Source organism: Myxocyprinus asiaticus, chromosome 25 (assembly GCF_019703515.2).
Source record: "Myxocyprinus asiaticus isolate MX2 ecotype Aquarium Trade chromosome 25, UBuf_Myxa_2, whole genome shotgun sequence".
NCBI lineage: Eukaryota > Metazoa > Chordata > Actinopteri > Cypriniformes > Catostomidae > Myxocyprinus > Myxocyprinus asiaticus.
In genome coordinates this window covers 24,299,981-24,322,124 of record NC_059368.1, presented here as the reverse complement: position 1 = coordinate 24,322,124, position 22,144 = coordinate 24,299,981, and the positions used below count along the sequence as shown (strand labels likewise).

The window sequence follows — 22,144 nt, the reverse complement described above, 5'->3', positions numbered from 1 at the left end:
ATAGACAGATAGATAGATAGATAGATAGATAGATAGATAGATAGATAGATAGAAAGAAAGAAACAGATAGAGACACATATAAATATTGTATTGATATGGCAATATTGTAAAAACAGTCATTCAAGTAAACCTTGATTGAATTTGATAGAAAAAAAGATTCGATAGAGTGGCCCAAAGCATATTAAAAGAGACAGATAGAAATAGAGATTTGATAGAAGAGCAGCCTAAAGCATGTTAAAGCCTTCTGTTGGTGGCTCAGATTTGAGTTGGAGTTTGAATAGTCTTGGCTCATCTGAACATTCCATCAATGTAAGTGAATGGGATTTTTCAGATTTTTGATCATCCGCTGTGGGAAAACCATAAGTTCGATCAATTAGAAAAGATATAGCACACTATTCGAGATCAGTCTGAAGGTATATGCCGAGCTTGGTGCGTGTACTGTAGCTTGAAAGCTCTAGGAGGAGTTAGTGTTAGAAACTGTAGTCTCAGAAGAAGAAGAAGAATATTAAGTTTAAATAGTAGTTCAGTAGGTTGGCTCTTTCAAGCCAACCTAATAACCATATTTCAGTGTTGAAGTGCCTGACTCTTATATGACACAACTATTTAGTCTTGCTTATTCAGTTTGCTGAAGAGACTGTCAGAATTTATTTAATGTAGAATGGGAATAATGGTGAAAAGAAAGACATCAACTTTTTGTACTGTATGCAGACCAAGCAGCATAGACACCTGCATAGTGTACTTGTCTTGCAGTTCATATTCTAAGTGGAATGGAAGACTGCAGAGTCACAGGGAAGACGTAGAATAAATATCATATAGAAGACAGGAGGTGGGAACAGGAAATTCAGCCATTGATATGGTAGGGTGTATGAGACATTAAATATACAGTACTGTGCAAAAGTCTTAGGCACATTATATTTTTCACAAAAACATTTGTCTTGAAACGGTTATTTTATATATTCTTCTTTAAGTGTACATCAATAGGAAATATTAATTTTAGATTTAAATAGAATTAAATAGGAGAAGATCAAGGAGCCCTACAACCAAGGGTGTAGCCAGGATATTACTTTAGGGTGGGTCTCAATAAATAAAATTATTATTATTATTAAATTTTTCTTATCAACAGAGGTGGTGCATTCAAACAGTTCTTTCACACTTTCAGAAATCAGAATTTATGCATTTTTAAACTATTGTGTAAATGTATATTTGAAGTCAAAGAACAATCTCTAATATTCTGAGTGGGCCAGGGTCTAATTTGGGTGGGCCTTGGCTACGCCACTGCCTACAACATATGGTATGGCCCCCACAGAGCACAGATCTCAGCATCATTGAGTCAGTCTGGGATTACATGAAGAGACAGAAGCAACTGAGACAGCCTAAATACATAGAAGGACTGTGGCAAGTTCTTGAAAGAAGCTTGAAACATCCTATCTGCCAACAACCAAGAAAAACTGTGTCCAGGTGTACCTAGGAGAATTGGTGCTGTTTTAAAGGCAAAGGTGGCCAAATATTGATTTAGCTTTTTTTAATGTTTACCTGACTTTGTATGATGTTAATTGATAAATGAAAATTATTTATGGCATTATTTCTGAAGACATCCTCACTATGCAACATTTTTTACAAGTGCCTAAAACTTTTGCACAGTACTGTATATGAGAAAAAGAGGGGTAAATCAGCTTGTTACCCTCCTGTGCTGTAAGGTTGAGTATGGTGAACAATTGACCCTGAATTTTAGAAGTGAGCTCCACAAGCTCACAGCACCGATTCAGGTTCTGGTCACAAGAGAACACCTGTTAGAAAAGATGAACAATAACTGTTAAAAGACAGCAAGTTAAAAGGATAGTTCACCTTAAAATGAAAATGAATGAAAAACATACTGGTTTGGATTGACAAGAAGGTGAGTAAATGATGACAGAATTTTCATTTTGGATGAACTACAGTATCCCTTTAATATACAACTTCACAAGCAGCACCATTAGAAAGGTCCCTGTCAGAACGGCATCATTTCCTGATCAGGCAGCATGAAAAACAATGGATTTTATGTTTCCTGTCATTAAAATAAATTATTTGTCCATTAGGTAAACAAAAACAACTTAATTTAAAGGAATTTAATCTGGGTTCAATACAAGTTAAACTCAATCGACATAATTTGAGGCATAATGTTGATTACCATAATCAACCTTATTCACGCTAGCGCCATCTTTAATTTTTAATGGGAATGACAACGAGGTTGTGAAGGATAGACTTATAGGCTCTTCATTGGGCTGTACTGCAGTTTAAACTGTTTTTGGATCGATCCACGGACAAAACATTGATAAAATATCTGTCCAAGAACATTCAGTAAGAACTCCAGACAACATGAGTTGTGGAAAATCAGATGTGATCTAGGAGCTTTATAGAGCTTTATACCGTCCGTGCCATTGAAGAGATGGTAAGTCTGTCCCTCGCAGCCTCATTGTCGTTTCCATTAAAATCAAAGATGGCGCTAGCGTGAATAAGGTCTAATGCCAGTCTGTAAACGTTACACTACTACCTTTTTCAAAAGTATTGCCACAAAATGTAAACAATATGCATGTTAACATAATTTTAGTGTGATCAAATCTCTTACTAAACCTTTCTGTGTAAAGTCATACAATTTTACAACTTCGTTGCCATGACGACATAAAGCCATAAACCCTAAAACAACTGTAAAAACAAACATTTACAGCTCAAATAATCCACAAGTTTTAACTGGGAGTTCATGTAAGTGCTTTTCTACAATTATAAGCTTCACATTTCTGCCTTTACACCCTCCAAAAATTGGCCCCACATTGGCCTCACTGTAAACTCGATTTTTTGCAGTTGAAATGAATGTTTGTGATAATCAACAGTATGCCACAAATGCTGTTGGTTGGGCTAATGAAGCCGCAATATTCCTTTAATGAACAAAAATGTGTGGTTTTATGTCTCAAAACTTTGAGAACAAAAATTCCACAATACAAGAGTTTGTAAGGAAATTTACGAGTCTTTCCCATTCAGCACCTTTTAGAAACCGAGCTTGACGGGAGCGCGCACGTTTTCTACAGCCTATCAGAACTGCCCGGAAATGGAGTCCGCGTTGTCCTGACAACTAGCGTCCGTAGAAACCAAACTTTGCAGCAAAATCTATGCAATAAAGCGAATATTCTAACGTAGACCTATTGTTACATAGATGCATTGCTGTGCATTTAAATTCGCTTAGCAACTTTTGGTACAATTGTACATCCCCTTTCCAATTTATTATGTCTATGTGTACTGTGTGCAAAACTTCAGCCAGAAGGCAGTTACACCTAATAGTGTATACATTTAGTCTCAAATATCACAATATAGAATTACTAAATCCTGAATTTGTACACGTGATAGATAGCATATACACAGTACACAGAATACAAACTAGAGTATTAAAATAAACATTTAGTAGCCTAAACTGCAACAGTATGGTGGCTGATCACCGATTAAGGGCAGTTTGAATAATTGATGCCTTACATGGTAGTCTTTGTACCAGGCTTCCAGTTTGTCCTGCAAAACACCATAGGGAGATGAGTTTACCAGTCTTCGTAATGTGTCAGACATAGCTGCAGAGTTTAATCCTTCTGCTTCAGGACGTCCCAGTGCAGTTAATCCAGCAGCGCGAGTGCGCGCTTTGTTTTTATACTGCTAGTAAAAGCCCACCATTCACACTCTTGACTTTCCCTGAAACCATGGACGCGCTTTTAGTTGTAGCAACGATATTTGGTATTTCTCAGTTTGAGGAAATATAGCCGTGTGAGCAGCCTGAGATGGAACTAGATCTTCAAGATGCTCTTTTTTTACTTGACCTCTTATTATGTTACTCTAGTTTCTCTATCTGAAGGTGAAACATGGGTCTCAGTGATGAAATCTCAAACTGTCAGTATATATATATATATATATATCACATGATATCTGTTTCTTTTTTTATTACAAGAGAAGTTAGTACTATATTCATACAAATAAATACTATAACACACTGATTTTCTGTGCAACAATGAATTATCCGTATTTTATATGTGTGGACAGATACATATTATACATGCTATTTCTTACTCCGGTTGGCGCTGATGTTTCAGTGATTGACTTGATTTACATTTGACATTGCTATTTGATGAAAAAACAACATTAAAAAACTATAGCAAGTATAACACATGAACAGTATGGCATTGTCATTTGGGTGTACAATTATTTGGGTGTATTATGTAGGTTGTGCATCTATTTAGACTCAATAAATGCTTGAGAATAAATATATGTGTAACTTATGAGTAACTTATGTGTAGATTTTGTGTATCTTATGTGTTAGGTGTTGCTCCATATGTTTTTGTCAGCCAGTTGCATCTCATGAAATTTCAGTGTGAAAGTAATGAATCCTGTTCTAGATTTGTCCTGATTTGTTGCATTATCTCTTTGAATTATGAAAAATGTAACATCAAACTATATAAAAATATATTTCATTCTATTATTTTCTAATTGTCTTGAAAATATTTTTTAAAATTATACACTATCTGGGCATTTTGTAGATTCATTTGTGATAGATATACAGTAAATATCAGGTCATTAAAGACCCGAATATGAGTGTTTCATGCTTTTTAGCTACTACATCATAGATACATAAAAGATGAAAATATAACAACACAGTACAAAAAAAAAAAAAAACAGTTTGCTCAATATTTGTTGTACAACAGTTAGTTCTGGCATTCATATCTTTACTATATTTATCACTCCATGTTTATGGCTATCAAATAGTGGTGAGGATTTTGATTCCCTTTTTTTTTTTTTTTTTTTCATGCACTGATTTGTTCAAAGTCCATTTTTGGAGATTGTATATTTACACCAATAGGTGGTGACAAATGAGCATCTTTTATGTTATGACTGAGTCATTCAATCATTCATTGCATCCAAAACCACGTACTGTCACAGTATGTACTGTATTTGATTTGTATTTGAAGGACAGACTTCTCGAAATAATCCGCTCTGGCTCTTACAACTGAGTATCAGAATCAGAATCAGAATGAGCTTTATTGCCAAGTATGCTTACACATACAAGGAATTTGTCTTGGTGACAGAAGCTTCCAGTACACAACAATACAAAAACAGCAACAAGACATAGATAATAATAAAAAATAAAAAATAATTATACACATACGTACAGATACACACATACATACACACACATACGTAGTGCAAATCTAATACAATCTGTTATCCGTTATGTACAGTGCAAATCTTCTTTTTTTTTTTTTTTTCAGAGGAATGTAATGGCAGAAGAGGTTGGATGTGTTGGATAAGTATAAAAAAGACTAAACTGTGTATTGCACATAGTTATTGCTCAATGGGGCAATTTAACTGTTCATGAGATGGATAGCCTGAAGGAAAAAACTGTTCCTGTGCCTGACGGTTCAGGTGCTCAGAGCTCTGAAGCGTCGGCCAGAAGGCAACAGTTCAAAAAGGTAGTGGCCAGGATGAGTGGGGTCCAGAGTGATTTTTCCAGCCTTTTTCCTCACTCTGGAAGTGTATAGTTCTTGAAGGGGGTGCAGGGGGCAACCAATAATCCTCTCAGCAGTCTGAACTGTCCATTGTAGTCTTCTGATGTCTGATTTTGTAGCTGAACCAAACCAGACAGTTATTGAAGTGCAGAGGACAGACTCAATGACTGCTGAGTAAAACTGTATCAGCAGCGCCTGTGGCAGGTTGAACTTCCTCAGCTGGCGAAGGAAGTACAACCTCTGCTGGGCCTTTTACACAATGGAGTCAATGTGCGTCTCCCACTTCAGGTCCTGTGAGATGGTAGTGCCCAGGAACCTGAAAGACTCCACTGCTGCCACAGTGCTGTTTAGAACGGTGAGTGGGGTAAATGTTGGGATGTTTCTCCTAAAGTCCACAATCATCTCCACTGTTTTGAGCGTGTTCAGCTCAAGGTTGTTTTGACTGCACCAGACAGCCAACTGTTCAACCTCTCTTCTGTATGCAGACTCATCGTCATCTCGGATGAGGCCGATGACAGTGGTGTCGCCTGCAAACTTCATGAGCTTGACAGAGGGGTCCTTGGTGATGCAGTCATTGGTGTAGAGGGAGAAGAGTAGTGGGGAGAGCACACATCCCTGGGGGGCACCAGTGCTGATTGTACAGGTGCTGGAAGTGAGTTTCCCGTGTCTCACAAGCTGCTGCCTGTCCGTCAGAAAGTTGGTAATCCACTGACAGATAGACAATGGAACAGAGAGTTGGTGTAATTTATTCTGGAGTATAGCTGGGATGATGGTGTTGAAAGCCGAACTGAAGACCACAAAAAGGATCCTTGCATATGTCCCTGGTCTGTCCAGATGTTGCAGGATATGATGCAACCATCCGACTCGTGGTTCAATGCCTTTCTTTTAAATCCAGCATTTTGAACAAGACGTCTCCTCAACTCCAGAGGCATTATGGGATCTTAAAGTGTTCAGTCGATCCACACTTCAGAATCTCACCAGAAATAGTATGTCATCCGGGTATTTCTCGTTTACTGCTTCATGAATACTGAGGATTCTGACATACAGTACTTCTACACTGGCATACTGCTTTTGGCATACTATATAGAAGTGAAGTATGGATATTCGGACGTGGCAATTAACTTATCTGATTTGTTAAAAAACTAAACAATGGAGATGAACGAGAACAATTGGTTCACTTCAGAGATTTGTTCAAAAACACAGATTCTAGTTCAACAACAGAGCAGTCTAGAGAGAAGAGTTGTGCTTAATGCTTTGGCTTCTTTTGAAACTATTTTTGCTGGCAGAAAAGTGATGCACAAACTAACTGGCCAATTTTTGTGTGAAACTTAAATTATTTAGTATTAATTACTTGTTTGTTGAACTGTTATATTAAAGCAATATCACACTCGCAATCGTGCTGTAGTTCTGTTTATCAGAATGGCTGTGTGATAATCACATTCGTGCTGAAATACGGAACAACAGCATGATTGCGAGTGTGATATGTAAGAGACAACCAACTGGTTGTTATTGCAATTTATTACACGGCGCTCTGGAATACTCAGTTCTGATTGATCAATTGTGCCATTTAGCGGTCTGATATCTTTGAGTGACAACCGCACATGATTTGGACCCCAACACAAAGAATAATAATAATAACATAATAATTTTAATCAATAATTATTTACAAAATAAACACCAACTTAGATCTACCAACCAAGGTGGATTTTAGCTGTTCAGCAATTTATTTCTTGTTACATGATTACATAAATTCACTGAAAACCTTTTATATCAATATTTTAAATTTTTTTATTTTTTGCTTCGTGTCGGGGTCCAAATCACCAAATCATGCGGTTGTCACTCAGAGATATCAGGCTGCTAGATGGCGCCATTGACCAAACAGAATTTAGTATACCAAAGCGTCGCGTAATAATGTTTTTAATTCAAATAAAACTGAAACACTATATCTTGGAAACAAAAAGAAAAGAAAACTTATCTGAAAAGTTTTCATAAAAAAGCACGTGATTTTTGTAATAAATCAAATCTATCTGCTCTGTCCAGTCTTGACATGAACGGACCTTCTTTATTTGTACTTTCCTTATATGGCGAGTCAGTCTATTTGATTCACAACAGGCTCTTTATAGCAAAGGAACAAACCATCTAACAAAATTCATGCCCTCTGTAAGTAACTCAACTTGAACAGTGGCCCATATTCTTTAGAGAAGCACATTTTTCAGTATAAGTATGTTTAAACTTTATAATCCATATGTTTCGATATTTGTGATTATTGTTGTGATAACGGTGTTCCGCAGTGGTTCGCTCCTCGGGCTGTGTGAAGCTGTCAAAGGCCGGACTGTGATCGGGGAGAGGGAGGGTCAACATGGCGTCGGAGCAGGTTTGTTTTGAATGTGAATCCATTCTGTCAATACATTCTTAGCGTCAAAGCGCTTCATATGTAATAACGAAAAACTGCAACTTTGTGACGATATCTTTTGCATGTCTGAGAATACGAATGAATATTTATGAGCGATTTAAGGAAAAAAAATGACTCATTATTGCAGGGTTTCATTTGCCTCTATATTTACTGTTGTTTGAAAAGATACATAAATGGCGATACATTAGTATTTCAAATAAAATAAGTATTTTCTGCGTTAATACGTATGCCCTAATTTATTGCACAGGAAGGAGTGCGTGTCGTTTATTTTTAGGCATACATGAAGACAGCAGGACTCGTATACCACACACATACATTCCTGAGACAGCAACACTGGGTTTCTTATTTAGCAATTAATAATAGTATGCATGTGTGTCTACTGTTAATGCATTCTTAAAGAAGATACATGTGGTTGTGAAAACATCTGTAGAAATAGGGAGACATTTGCGATAGACTGAAGTGTGACAAACATATGCCACTTAATACATTTAAAGAAATCATTGTACTCTCATCACATGTAGTTATTTGAAAATTCCTTGATGAGACATGAAGTGACATGATTTTAAAATTAGTAGACTGTCACTGTCAGAATGTCTGAGCACTATACCATCACTTTGGAAAAACATGTCTTCTAAATGAATGAAAGGGTGCTTCTTGTTGGTGTACATCTAATGGCAGGACTCTTATGCACTGTCCTGCAGTAACATATAATAATTGTAATATTCTAATCTTCCTTTTTCCTTATTTCCACAGGAAATCTCAAATGTGCCAGTGAAGAAGTCCATGAGGGAGAAAGCTATCGAGCGCAGGACAGTAAATAAAGAGCACAACAGTAATTTTAAGGCTGGATATGTTCCTATTGAGGAGGAGAGGCTCCACAAGACAGGATTGAGGGGTCGCAAGGGCATTATTGCCATCGGCATAATCATCCTACTTTTTCTGCTTGCTCTTATTAACCTCATTGTGAGTTTATTGATTGTTTGTTGTGCCTGTGATGTGAATATATGATACTGTAAGATAGACTTTGTCTTTTTACACGATGAGTTTTATACATCTCTACTATTCACTTTACATCTACTATACAGAGACACACACTGTATGTTCAAAAGTCTGAGACCACATTGAGTATCCATAGTTTTTTTCATCTAATCTTGCAAATAATCTTAAAGTTTTGGATTTTGAAAAATGTAAAACAGGTCACTAATAAAATGTGAGCAAATTTGAGACATTGACCTTGTTAGCTTTCATTGCTTCCACTGAAGCTCGTAAGATGCTCTTTGAAACATTCTCAAATAATGTGGGGATAACATATACACTATATTGCCAAAAGTATTCGCTCATCTGCCTTTAGACGCATATGAACTTAAGTGACATCCCATTCTTAATCCATAGGGTTTAATATGATGTTGGCCCACCCTTTGCAGCTATAACAGCTTCAACTCTTCTGGGAAGGCTTTCCACAAGGTTTAGGAGTGTGTTTATGAGAATTTTTGACCATTCTTCCAGAAGCGCATTTGTGAGGTCAGACACTGATGTTGGACGAGAAGGCCTGGCTCGCAGTCTTCGCTCTAATTCATCCCAAAGGTGCTCTATCGGGTTGAGGTCAGGACTCTGTGCAGGCCAGTCAAGTTCTTCCACACCAAAATCGCTCATCCATGTCTTTATGGACCTTGCTTTGTGCACTGGTGCGCAGTCATGTTGGAACAGGAAGGGGCCATCCCCAAACTGTTCCCACAAAGTTGGGAGCATGGAATTGTCCAAAATCTGTTGGTATGCTGAAGCATTCAGAGTTCCTTTCACTGGAACTAAGGGGCCAAGCCCAGCTCCTGAAAAACAACCCCACACCATAATCCCCCCTCCACCAAACTTCACAGTTGGCACAATGCAGTCAGACAAGTACCGTTTTCCTGGCAACCGCCAAACCCAGACTCGTCCATCAGATTGCCAGATGGAGAAGCGTGATTCGTCACTCCAGAGAATGCGTCTCCACTGCTCTAGAGTCCAGTGGCGGCATGCTTTACACCACTGCATCCGACGCTTTGCATTGCACTTGGTGATGTATGGCTTGGATGCAGCTGCTTGGCCATGGAAACCCATTCCATGAAGCTCTCTACACACTGTTCTTGAGCTAATCTGAAGGCCACATGAACTTTGGAGGTCTGTAGCGATTGACTCTGCAGAAAGTTGGTGACCTCTGCCGCTCTGTCATTTTACGTGGCCTACCACTTCGTGGCTGAGTTGCTGTCATTCCCAATCGCTTCCACTTTGTTATAATACCACTGACAGTTGACTGTGGAATATTTAGTAGCGAGGAAATTTCACGACTGGACTTGTTGCACAGGTGGCATCCTATCACAGTACCACGCTGGAATACACTGAGCTCCTGAGAGCGGCCCATTCTTTCACAAATGTTTGTAGAAGCAGTCTGCATGCCTAGGTGCTTCATTTTATACACCTGTGGCCATGGAAGTGATTGGAACACCTGAATTCAATTATTTGGATGGGTGAGCGAATACTTTTGGCAATATAGTGTATCTTCAGGTTTTGTCTTGTCAAGTTCATGCCAGCTCGAGTGAATGCTGCCACTAAAGCAAAAAGTGAACATGGCAAATAGTCAGAAATTCTAAAATTCATTGAATCAACTTTTATCTCCAATTTTTATGCTATCAATTGTAATGTATAATTTTGCATTAAATTAGAGAAGTGTAAAATAAATCACTTTTATTGGTGGTCTCACAATACATTTTTACGTGCTGTAGCTCAGTGTAAACATTGTAAATATGAATGTTCTCTACCTTCGTCTTTTAAAGATAACGCTGGTGATATGGACAGTGATACGGATAGGTCCTGGAGGTTGTGAAAGTATGGAGTTTCATGAGAGTGGGCTGCTACGCTTCAAACAGAAGACTGACATGGGAGTGGTCCACCCACTGCACAAGAGCACGGTGGGCGGCAGGAAGGACCAGGACCTTATCATCACAGGCAACAGTAATCCAGTCAGTTAACATAGTGTCTGACTCTGTCTATATGTTGAACATTATTGACAAATCTTTATTGTCTGTGTGATTGTGAGACAAAATGTATTGATTCTGACTATTGTGTGTGAGTTACAGGTGGTGTTCCAGCAGGGCAACACAAAGCTGAGCGTTGAGGAAGGCAAGACGTCTATTGTCAGCGACTTGGGCATCTCATTCACTGATCCCCGCACTCAGACCACTTTCTTCAGCACAGATTTTGACAACCATGAGTTCCACCTGCCCAAAGATGTCAAAGTTCTCAACGTGAAGAAAGCTTGTACTGAGAGGGTGAGCGTTTCCACCCAACCTCGAGGGTGCGCTAGACAAACCATATCTAAGCAATATTGCGAGGTTGATTTTGTTTTTATATACAAGTTCAATAAACAAAAAGTTACAATTGAGTAACTTACATTTTAGACACAGTATAGCCAGTTAGTTTGTTCATTTTTGTTCCGCCATGAAAAGCAGTTCCAAATGAAGTCAAACCAGGATCAACCTTTGCATGTCGCAGAGCAACACACAAACTGGCAGCCTGTCTGAAATGCTACGAACACAGACAAACGGAGTGATAAAAACAGTAAAGGGTCCAAGAATTCTTGGAACGCCACCAATTTGATTAGAAGACTGGTACTAACATTATATAATCATAATCTTAATACTTGTTTATACTTTCGGCTGGCACCGCAGTGCCCTGCTCGCACTGCTTTCGTCGTCCCAAGGCATTTATTTTTGATGCGCACCGTGGTTGCACTCTTCAAATTCATCCAATCTGATTGAAGCACTGTGCGCGCACTGCGCAAAAAGTTACAAAAATTGCCATGTGCACGACCGCACGAAATGGAGCTTTGCGGAGGCCAGGCAGCAGCCACGATGACGTTACTTTGTGCCTGCAGACCCTTGTGAACAAGCACTGTGTATAAACCAGGCTTTATATAGGCAAAAATCTGAATAATTGAGTAGGATACTACAGTGCTGCACATAAAGTGAGTAGCTTTATGAAGTAATGGTACCTAATCACTTTGCACAAATACCTTACTTATTGCAAATCTCTCGACATCAATGTTGACCCAAATGTCACAACAAATCTTACAGTCTTGATATATGATTTTGAGGTTCTTTTGATTAGACACATAAAAGAGGTTTGTTTGTGTAATGACTCAGTGCCATTTTTTGCAGATCACCAGCAATGCATCCTCTGACCTCACTATCAGAGGAGATGGTAAAGCCATTATTCGTGGCAATGAGGGCGTGTACATCATGGGCAAAACTGTAGAGTTCAGCATGGGTGGGGACATTGAGCTGAAAGCCGTAAGTAGTTAAAAAGATTAATGACTCATTAGTCTGATAACTGATAGGTCATTGGGGAGTGTGAATGCATAAAAAGTATTTCTTCATTTTATTTCAAATAACCTACACACTGGTGGCCAGAAGTTTGGAATAATGTACAGATTTCGCTGTTTCGGAAGGAAATTGGTACTTTAATTCACCAAAGTGGCATTTAACTGATCACAAAGTATAGTCCGGACATTACTGATGTAAAAAACAGCACCATCACTATTTGAAAAAAGTCATTTTTGATCAAATCTAGACAGGCCCCATTTTCAGCAGCTATCATTCCAACGCCTTATCCTTGAGTAATCATGCTAAATTGCTAATTTGGTACTAGAAAATCACTTGCCATTATATCAAACACAGTTGAAAGCTATTTGGTTTGTTAAATGAAGCTTAACATTGTCCTTGTGTTTGTTTTTGAGTTGCCACAGTATGCAATAGACTGGCATGTCTTAAGGTCAATATTAGGTCAAAAATGGCAAAAAAGAAACAGCTTTCTCTGGAAACTCATCAGTCAATCATTGTTTTGAGGAATGAAGTCTATACAATGCTTGACATTGCCAAAAAACTGAAGATTTCATACAAAGGTGTACACTACAGTCTTCAAAGACAAAGGACAACTGGCTCTAACAAGGACAGAAAGAGATGTGGAAGGCCAGATGTACAACTAAACAAGAGGATAAGTACATCAGAGTCTCTAGTCTGAGAAATAGACGCCTCACATGTCCTCAGCTGACAGCTTCATTGAATTCTACCTGCTCAACACCAGTTTCATGTACAACAGTAAAGAGAAGACTCAGGAGTGCAGGCCTTATGGGAAGAATTGCAAAGAAAAAGCCACTTTTGAAACAGAAAACAAAAAGAAAAGGTTAGAGTGGGCAAAGAAACACAGACATTGGACAACAGATAATTGGAAAAGTGTGTTATGGATCTTAACCCCATTGAGCTTTTGTGGGATCAACTAGACTGTAAGGTGAGTGAGAAGTGCCCAACAAGACAGTCACATCTATGGCAAGTGCTACAGGAAGTGTGGGGTGAAATGTCACCTGAGGATCTGGACAAACTGACAGCTAGAATGCCAAGGATCTGCAAAGTTGTCATTGCTGCACGTGGAGGATTTTTTGATGAGAAATCTTTGAAGTAGTTTAAGAAGTTCTTAAGAAGTTTTATTTATTTATTTATTTATTTTTTGTAACAGTAATTTTCCACGTTATTAATGTCCTGACTATACATTGTGATCAGTTGAATGCCACTTTGGTGAATAAAAGTAACAATTTCTTTCCATAAGAGCAAAATCTGTACATTATTCCAAACTTTTGGCTGCCAGTGTATTTAAAAAAACAATGTATGTATATTTTGTTTGTCTTTTTTGTGTTCAGGAAAACAGCATAATTCTGAATGGCTCAGTGATGTTCAGTCCGTCGCATATACCAAACTCCTCTCTTGGGGTAGATCTGTACTTCAATGAAGGTCTGGAGAGGTATAAACTTTGCATGTGTGCAGATGGGACCCTGTTCAGAGTGCAGGTCAAATACTCCAACATGGGTTGCCAAACCTCCGACAACCCTTGTGGAGCAGCACACCTATAAAAGAGACAGGAATACCACAGAAAAACACATACACATGCTAGAGTGAACTACCAGAAGTAATGTGTTTTTTTTTTTTTTGGTATATGCATTTACACACACCACTATCCTCAGAGAAAAACTGGACAAAAGTTATAAAATTAGTGTGAACAAGAAATATACGAAAAAGTCTAAATCGCCTCACACTACCACCCACCAAGACAGTTTCTACTATACACCCACTCACTTTATTGGAGGTCCCAGAAACACACACACACACACGCACACCTCTACAATGATAATCACTCTGCTATAACCGTAAAACCGGCCCAGCACAAACGGTCCGGTTATCTTTTAAGTAATAGCTTGGCCGAGAGTTCCCTGTGCATTATCATTGGCTCATCTCAGTGTTTTACAGCCTTGAAGCTTCCAACTTGCACCCTTCACTGCATGTGCTTTTATATATTGTATCACAGCAGAGTAATTTAGGCCAGTATTTTTCTGAGCAGTATGACACACTTGTATGATCCCCTCCTGTCATTAATAACCATCAAATGGGCAGAGAGGAATGCTGTTTGATTGGTGTAGAGGTTTGCCGCTTGTGTCGATGCTATTGTCCTGCACTGTATTAGAATATTCAAACCAGTCCTTTTTTATTTTTGTAAATGTAGTTGCATATACAGTGCTCTGTATGAGGGCAGCTTAGAAGGAATTTATCACTCTGATCTGTCCATCAAGACCCAGATTTTACATTGGGCATAAAGTGGCAACCCTACAAAGTATCAAAATTGTTTATTGAACAAAAGTTAACAAAAAATAAAATGTCTTTAAAATTCAACCTTAAATTTACTTTTTGAAAAAAGAAGAAAAAAGAAAAGAAAAAGAAATTATATTAATGTGACACTGTACTGTAGGCTGAATAGGACAGCTGCCTTTTTAGACAGTATTACATTGTGCTTATAGTTTGAATGAATTTGGTTTTGCAACCCACCTGTCTAGATATTGTGGTTTTCAAAGACTTTTGGAGGGGATTATAAATGGCCTAAATTATGAAAGTTAATTTGTCATTAAGAGTTTTTTCAGTGTTGGTTTTTATATCACATTTGTTTACTTTGTCGTGATTTTAGCCTTTTGTCTTAACAAATATGTGTATTTGTAACTTCATGAAACAGTAGATAGTTATACATCACTTTCGGCACATGTACTGTTACCTTATCAGAGTGCCATGGATTAATGAGAAATTATTATTATTATTGTCTAATAACATGTTCAGAGGTGTATACCAACAGCATATCTTGTAATAGGATAAAAACAGGAAATATAGATGGCATATATTTATCTCAGTGTGATATTGTGTGCAAAATAACCTTTACTTGGCCTGGTTCATCTGGGTACATGTGTGATATTTATTTTTTGTCTTTTTTAACAGTTGAGTACTGTTGTGATGTTCCAACTTAATCATTACTAAAAATCACCTGTGCTTTAGAGACAATTGTGGCTTTCTTTTAAACTCTGCAATGGAGTAGTCTTTTGTGTGGTACTGTTCTGAATGCATCTGATCTCTATTATGTTCACATGGTTTACAGAGACTTTCTGAAAGAGTTTATTGTCAGAAGTGTTTGTCACAACTCTTGTTTTGAATGAGAGAAAAATAAAGATTTCATATTGCAATTGTCAATAAAGAGAAATGCAGATTTTGTTTGAAAAGTTGTGTATTGCGATTGCTTTGACTGTCGGATTTTTAAAATATAACAAATATTAAGCATTGTTTTGCCATTGCAAACTATATCACATGGCCACTGTGCTAAGATATTAATTTGCTTGTCAATTATTAAGTGAAGTAAATGATTAGTTGACAACTGAAATCACTCCAAGAGCAAGGCATATTAATGTAATTCTTTTTTTATTCTTCTCATTTAGTCGACAATACAATTACATAAATATTTGTATATTTTAGTAAATAAATACATCTTTTGTTATATGAAAATGACCTTTTCTGTCATTAAATGCTTGGGAGGGAACAAACATTGGTGAGACATTAACTGAGGCAAGTGGAAAGATTGTTCACTGTGTATATGTGTGTCTCAGGTGCCATAACACTTTTCAGACTTTGATCTTAGGGAAGTTGGAGTAAAAGTCAAAGAATTTGTCAGTCACTTTCAGTATATTGTTGGTAATTATCCAGAGTGAAAGTGGCTGAGTGGAGCACTGATACCATAGAAAGGTTAGTTTTGAACAAATACTTCACCTACAATGATTGTTAACATATTTTTCATGCAGTGTATCTGTTAAACTTCTTTAAACTATTAACTTAAAATTTCCCTTAGGCTAAGGCAAGTAAAGAATTGTTTAATAATTTTGATCTGTTTGTGTGTAACTTATTGTTCTGTGGCGCAGTCTAAATAATGGATTTCTCTGGAATTTAGTAAAGTCATTAATGTCTTCGTGTATACAGTGACTAAGCCATAATATTCTGTCATTATGCACAGCATCAATGTTGTCATTTTAAGACTTCCATTGTCTCTTGTTGTGTTCAGGGCTGACTATAATGTCAGCATACAGCTCAGTGCTTGGTGTGGCCGTGTTGCTTCTCCACTTGTGGGGCGCATACACCTTCCCCACATCCAATGCCTGTCCTGTTCCCTGCCTGTGCCAGGAAGATCCCCTCCTTAACTGTTCTTCTCTGGGCATGACCCGGGCTCCCACACGCATTCCAGCAACTGCAGTTTCCTTGAACATATCCAATAATGCCCTGCGTTCATTGACTTCTCTCAGTTCTGGTCATGTGAAATTGAAGGGACTCCTGCACCTCTGGGTGGGAAGTAATGCTTTGCAGAGTCTGTCTCTTTTTTCGAGGAAGGAACGATTAGGCACTAGGACCCTGTCAAGTGGAGAGAAAGAATGTACGACCTGGGCTCCTGACCTTCAGTTACTGTCTGCTGAAAGAAACCATCTAAAAAACCTACCAAGGGGTATGTGCACCAGCAGCATTTCAGTAGACATACTAATATGTTACAATTAGTAATGAGTATGCTACAATGTAAACAATGGGAACCTGCGGTTGGTATGGGTTGATTTTTTTTATTTTTATTTTTTCCTGTGGTAATCAACATTATGCTACAAATGCTGTAGATTGAGCATTATTTGTACTGAACACAGAACATTCCCTTGATCTAACACTTAAAATTACTTAAAATAATATTTTTTTTTTTAATAATTTTTTTTTTTTCAGTTAACATTCTCACTTTAAAAAGCAGTATTTCTGTCCATTAAACATCCTGAAAAAATGTATATTCAAATAATACAGGTCAAACTCTCTTAGCCTACTTAAGAATCCTTGAAGTTTATTAATCATTAATTCATTAATTTCTTTTAAATAATAATTACCTCTGCAAACCGTCCAAGGTGGCTCCAGCTAATACTAACAAACACAATGGAATCCATTCTAAAAATCATCTAAATATCTCTCTACTCTCGCATTTTTGTGAATCACAAGCCTCTCTCCACCCTGTCATAAAAGACTGCATCATCAGTAGAACTTTGCCCTGTGCGATTATGGGCTATTCTGCAATGTTAAATTCCATTTAAACCAGTCAGAGGATCCACCCTCAGGAAGTTAAAAAATCACCTGTGATGTAGTCACAAGGGATGGGCGCTTGCATTCCAGTGCCTCATAACGGGCTGTAAAAGGGTAATAATGGTCTAAAACACATTTAAGAGTTCTTTATTACGGCCTTGTATTTTGTCCAACATACAAATAAGTGCTATCATGGGTTTGTCCAGAGGTGTATTACAGTACACACGGTAAAAATGGTAACCTGCGACTGTTACTTAACCCTTAAAAATAATTTTGTTGGTGTAACCTAATGTATTCTGGTTCATTCAGTGATTTTAAATAATATTTTGGCTTTAATCAAACCAATTTAGATGTTAACACATAAAGCAAATTTTAGGTTAACATTTGTTTCAGTACTAGGTGGTAGGCTACAGTGTGCTTTATAATACCATTTAACAAATCCTCCCTCTCTGTTTGAATTTAATAGAAACACTACAAACATTTTGTTACAATCATCCAGCATTGGAGAGTCAAATAAAGGGTCTAAGAAATGTTAGAATTTGGGGACCACAAGGCAAGTTTTGTTTTCGTTTGAATATTGTCTCCTAAGTTTTTTATTTTTATTTATTTATTTATTTATTTTTTACATTTTGCCAGCAGCCATTTCACCCTGCAGCTCTTGCTTGATTTCCCTCTAAAGCTAAGCAGGGTTCAGCCTGGCCAGTACCTGGATGGGAGACCTCCTGGGGAAAACTTAGGTTGCTGCTGGAAGGGGTATTAAGGAGGCCAGTAGGGGGTGCTCACCCTGTGATCTGTGTGGGTCCTAATGCCCCAGTATAGTGATGGGGACACTATACTGTAAAAAGGCACCGTCTTTCAGATGAGGCGTTAAACTGAGGTCCTGACTCTCTGTGGTCATTAAAAATCCCAGGACACTTCTTGTAAAGAATAGGTGTGTAACCTTGGTGTCCTGGCTAAATTTCCCCCATTGGCCCTTCTCAATCATGGCCTCCTAATAATCCCCATTGATTAATTGGCTCTATAACGCTACTCTCTCCTCTCCACCAATAGCTGGTGTGTGGTGGGCATTCTGGTGCAATATGGCTGCTGTTGCATCATCCAGGTGGATGCTGCTCACTGGTGGTGGTTGAGGAGATTCCCCCTATACAACGTAAAGCGCTTTGAGTGCCTAGAAAGGCACTATATAAATGTAAGGAATTATTATTAATTATTTTAATCCAGTGTTTCAGAAATGGGAATTTTAAGGAATGACTAATATTAAATTTTGTAATAATTAACTGGAATTCTGGTCCAAGATATGATTGTAACTGTTGATAGCAAGCTTAACACTAGGGCATTTTCTGGAGGATTTTTATGTTTTAGGAGTAAGTGAAGTGTCTGCTTTGAACTGCTCTTTTGTTTAAGGTTTAGAGGGACTAGATCTCCCTTAGATCCTAAACAAAGGCTTAGAGCCAGGTTTTAAATTGTGTTCCCTAAACTAAGTTTAAACCCTAAGTATCCAATCCAGGAGCCTTCAGGCAGCCTTTGAGCACTGCAAGTTAGAAAAGATGATGGTGTCTCAGTTTCTTTCAGCTCTTTATAATTCAGAGCACAGCTTCTCTGTGTCTCTCTGATAAACTCCTGTCCAGCAGTCTCTAAAGTCTAAGCTCAGCAGTCAACATGTTTCTTAAAATAGATGAGAATTCTCTGTCTCTCTTCCTTGACAGGCATACCACAGCCTTTACTGTCAGTTTTATGACACAAGCCTTCCACTCTGAATGACAAGCATTTTGGATGTTCTGGTTTAGCACACATCTAAATCATTATAAATTAAATTTAGGTATAAATAGTCCTAATATTATCTTGATCAACAACTTCATGTTTTCTAGTTCATGATGACGAAATCAAGCATTGTTGCTGCAAGAGGGTAGTTGTCATAAAATTTCATGAAATTTGATGACATTTCAAGCAGTTTTAGAAGTGTCCTGCTGCAAAGCAACATGCTATAATCTTAAAGTATTTTAAACAATTTCTTTCCCAGTTGTTATATAATTATTACACATGCAGAATTTATTACCTCATATTAGTTGAATACATAAATACATTGAATACAGTATTTTACTTTTAAAAATTAATGTGACCTTTTGAAAACAAGTGAAGGCAAAAGTTTATTAAAAATAAAGAAAATTATATGGTGAAAATACAGGAGCTAATACACTAACTAATACATATGTGTACATTTATAACTTAAAAATAAGTTCATGGACTTATATGTCAAGTACCCAAGAACCTTCCTGGCTAGTACAAGTGGAGATTCATATGGTACTCTTTAACTATGCAGCAGTGTCCAGTACTATGTTAGGTGCAACAAAATATTGTCCCAACCAGGTACTAGGTACTGCTGAAATGTAAGTCTGAGTGCAGGGAATCACTTGACTTGTGTGGGACAATCAATACCCAGAGCCTTGACCTCCAAAAATTAAAAGCACTTGTAGGTTTATCTTTCTGCTTTGTGAGGCCCTCTAAAAAGACATCTTATCAGACAATCTGATATCCCATTTCAAAGATTATTTTCAGCCATTTATGCATTATCTTATTTTGGATTTTAGCCAAGAGTGCAACATACATATAAACGTTACATCTAGGCCATGTACAGTAGGTATTATGACATTATCTGGACATTATGGCACAAACTAATTGCAAAATATTTCTGACTTTGCAACCTAATTTTTAATGTATACAACTCCCTGACCACCAAAGTGTGCATTGATATTTTACTAGATAGTCTATTAGTGTATGGTTGTTAATCATTGCATTGTATGTTTACCTTGTCATTAATATTTCTCCACCAGGCCTGAGTTGTGTGAAGTCTCTGCAGATTCTTCAGCTGTCTTACAACCAGATATCTGAGCTAGTCCCTGCTAACCTTGCCAACTGCACTCATCTAAAAGAGCTGTATCTCCAGCATAACCGTATCAGAAGCATTCACCCACGTGCCTTTATAGCCATAAAACATCTCAAGGTAAAACCACTTCAAAACTGTTACACATATATTTATGTTTAACTTTAATATCCATCTCATGGTATTGTCCTATTTTCCATGAGTAAATCATTATGAGCTAGAAGTAATTTGTAAAAAAACATTTTGGAGTGTTTTCCCTCTAGTGGGATATTATAATTAAACCAGGGTCTTTTCCGAATGTGTTGCCATTTCTCAGTAGAAAAAAACACGTAACCTGGTCTGATCAAACAAGCTCAAGATAAGCATAAATAATCTTTTTCCCTAAGGAATTCAAATGCTGCACATATACAACTGGCCCTCTAAATCAATAAATAAATCTTTTTTAGTCATGCACACATGCATTCATACACCTTTTGGGAAAAGAAAAAAGCATGCAATTTACACAATACTGGGGTACGGGAATGGCTGGGAGAAGCAGAAACAGGGCAAAAGAGAAAACAAACTACAGTGATTAATAATGTCATAAAGTAGATTGCAACTGCTATTATTGGTCAGTTATACTTAATTGTGCTATGGAGGATTATAATAAATGGACACGGCAAAACTGTTTTCCAAAAACTCTCTTTTGACTGTCTATAATTAGTTTTCATTATAGACTCTGTAGTTATGGCATATATTAAAACATCTAAACAAGTTAACATAAACAATTACATCTTAACTAAAGCTAAACTTTATTCTTGAGCAAACTTCTAACGTTATCTTTGACTTACCATTCCATTCAGGTCCTTGATCTGAGCTATAACCTGCTGGCCACCATACCTGTCCCTGCCTACCAGTCTTTGCGGAACCTGAATGCCTTGGTGGATGTCTCCTTCAACAAATGGATGTGTGACTGCAACTTACAGACATTAAGGAGATGGATAGGCTTTGATGTGGGTGATGCTTCCTGGCAAGTGGTGTGTGCTTCTCCACCACAACATGCTGGAAAAGATCTGCTTCATCTGAAGGACTCGGACCTCACTTGTCCAACACTTGAATACAGCACATCCGCTCACTATCAGACTATGATTGTTGATGAAGGGATGCAAATATTAATTTCCTGCAGTAATGGCAGTCAAGGTGTTACTTCTAACTCTATGTATTCTATGACTCTTAAAAGGATAGTTGACCTAAAAATGAAGTTATTATTTTATCAAATTTATGTTGTTACAAATAATGTCAGACTTTTCATTTTTGGGTCAACTATCCCTTTAAGTATACCACCACACTTTATTTTTTAATTTATTAATGCAAAACCTGTGCAAACAATTTAAGCTCTGGTCGACATTTGGTCATAAATTCCCTGTTGTTATTGCTTTTTTCTTTTTTTTTTCCAGATTACATGCAGTTTCATTGGTCCACTCCACTTGGCCAAGTAACGGATAACCAACCAGGGCTTCTAATTAAAGACATCACAGAGGAGCATGCAGGACTTTACGTATGTGTTCCGGGTCTCCAAGGGAAGCACATATTAGTTTTTGATCTACATGTCTACAAAAAAGGCAGTGAATCAAGGCTACGTAGGGAAGCACCAGCTATCACAGATGATAGTACTGGGCAAGATGAGGATATGGATGTGCAAAGGAATGATGGTGTTGCACGGCAAGGGACAAGGCTTGAGTCAGATTTTATCCTTGCTGTCTGTCTCTCTGTCATTATCACATTCATTGTAGCTTTTATCCTTGGTGTTTTTTTGAGACCACTGCTGGACAAATTATGGATAAGAATACAATCCAAGAGGCAGTCT

General features: G+C 37.6%; 1 protein-coding gene across 2 annotated transcripts; it reads left to right on the top strand.

Annotated features, from left to right (window-relative positions):
• Positions 1–7,657: 7,657 nt before the first annotated feature.
• On the top strand, positions 7,658–15,550 carry LOC127416523 (beta-sarcoglycan-like). 2 transcript variants are annotated; one of them, XM_051655957.1, is made up of 7 exons: positions 7,658–7,673; positions 7,831–7,887; positions 8,680–8,889; positions 10,737–10,922; positions 11,040–11,231; positions 12,120–12,251; positions 13,655–15,550. In XM_051655957.1, exons 2-7 carry the CDS (start codon positions 7,873–7,875, stop codon positions 13,862–13,864), a joined length of 945 nt encoding a protein of 314 aa, XP_051511917.1. In that variant the 5' UTR covers positions 7,658–7,673; positions 7,831–7,872; the 3' UTR covers positions 13,865–15,550. The 2 variants fall into 2 exon arrangements, with proteins under 2 accessions (XP_051511917.1, XP_051511916.1); XM_051655956.1 differs by lacking the exon at positions 7,658–7,673 and having other exon boundaries at positions 7,814–7,887.
• The last annotated feature ends 6,594 nt before the right edge of the window (positions 15,551–22,144 follow it).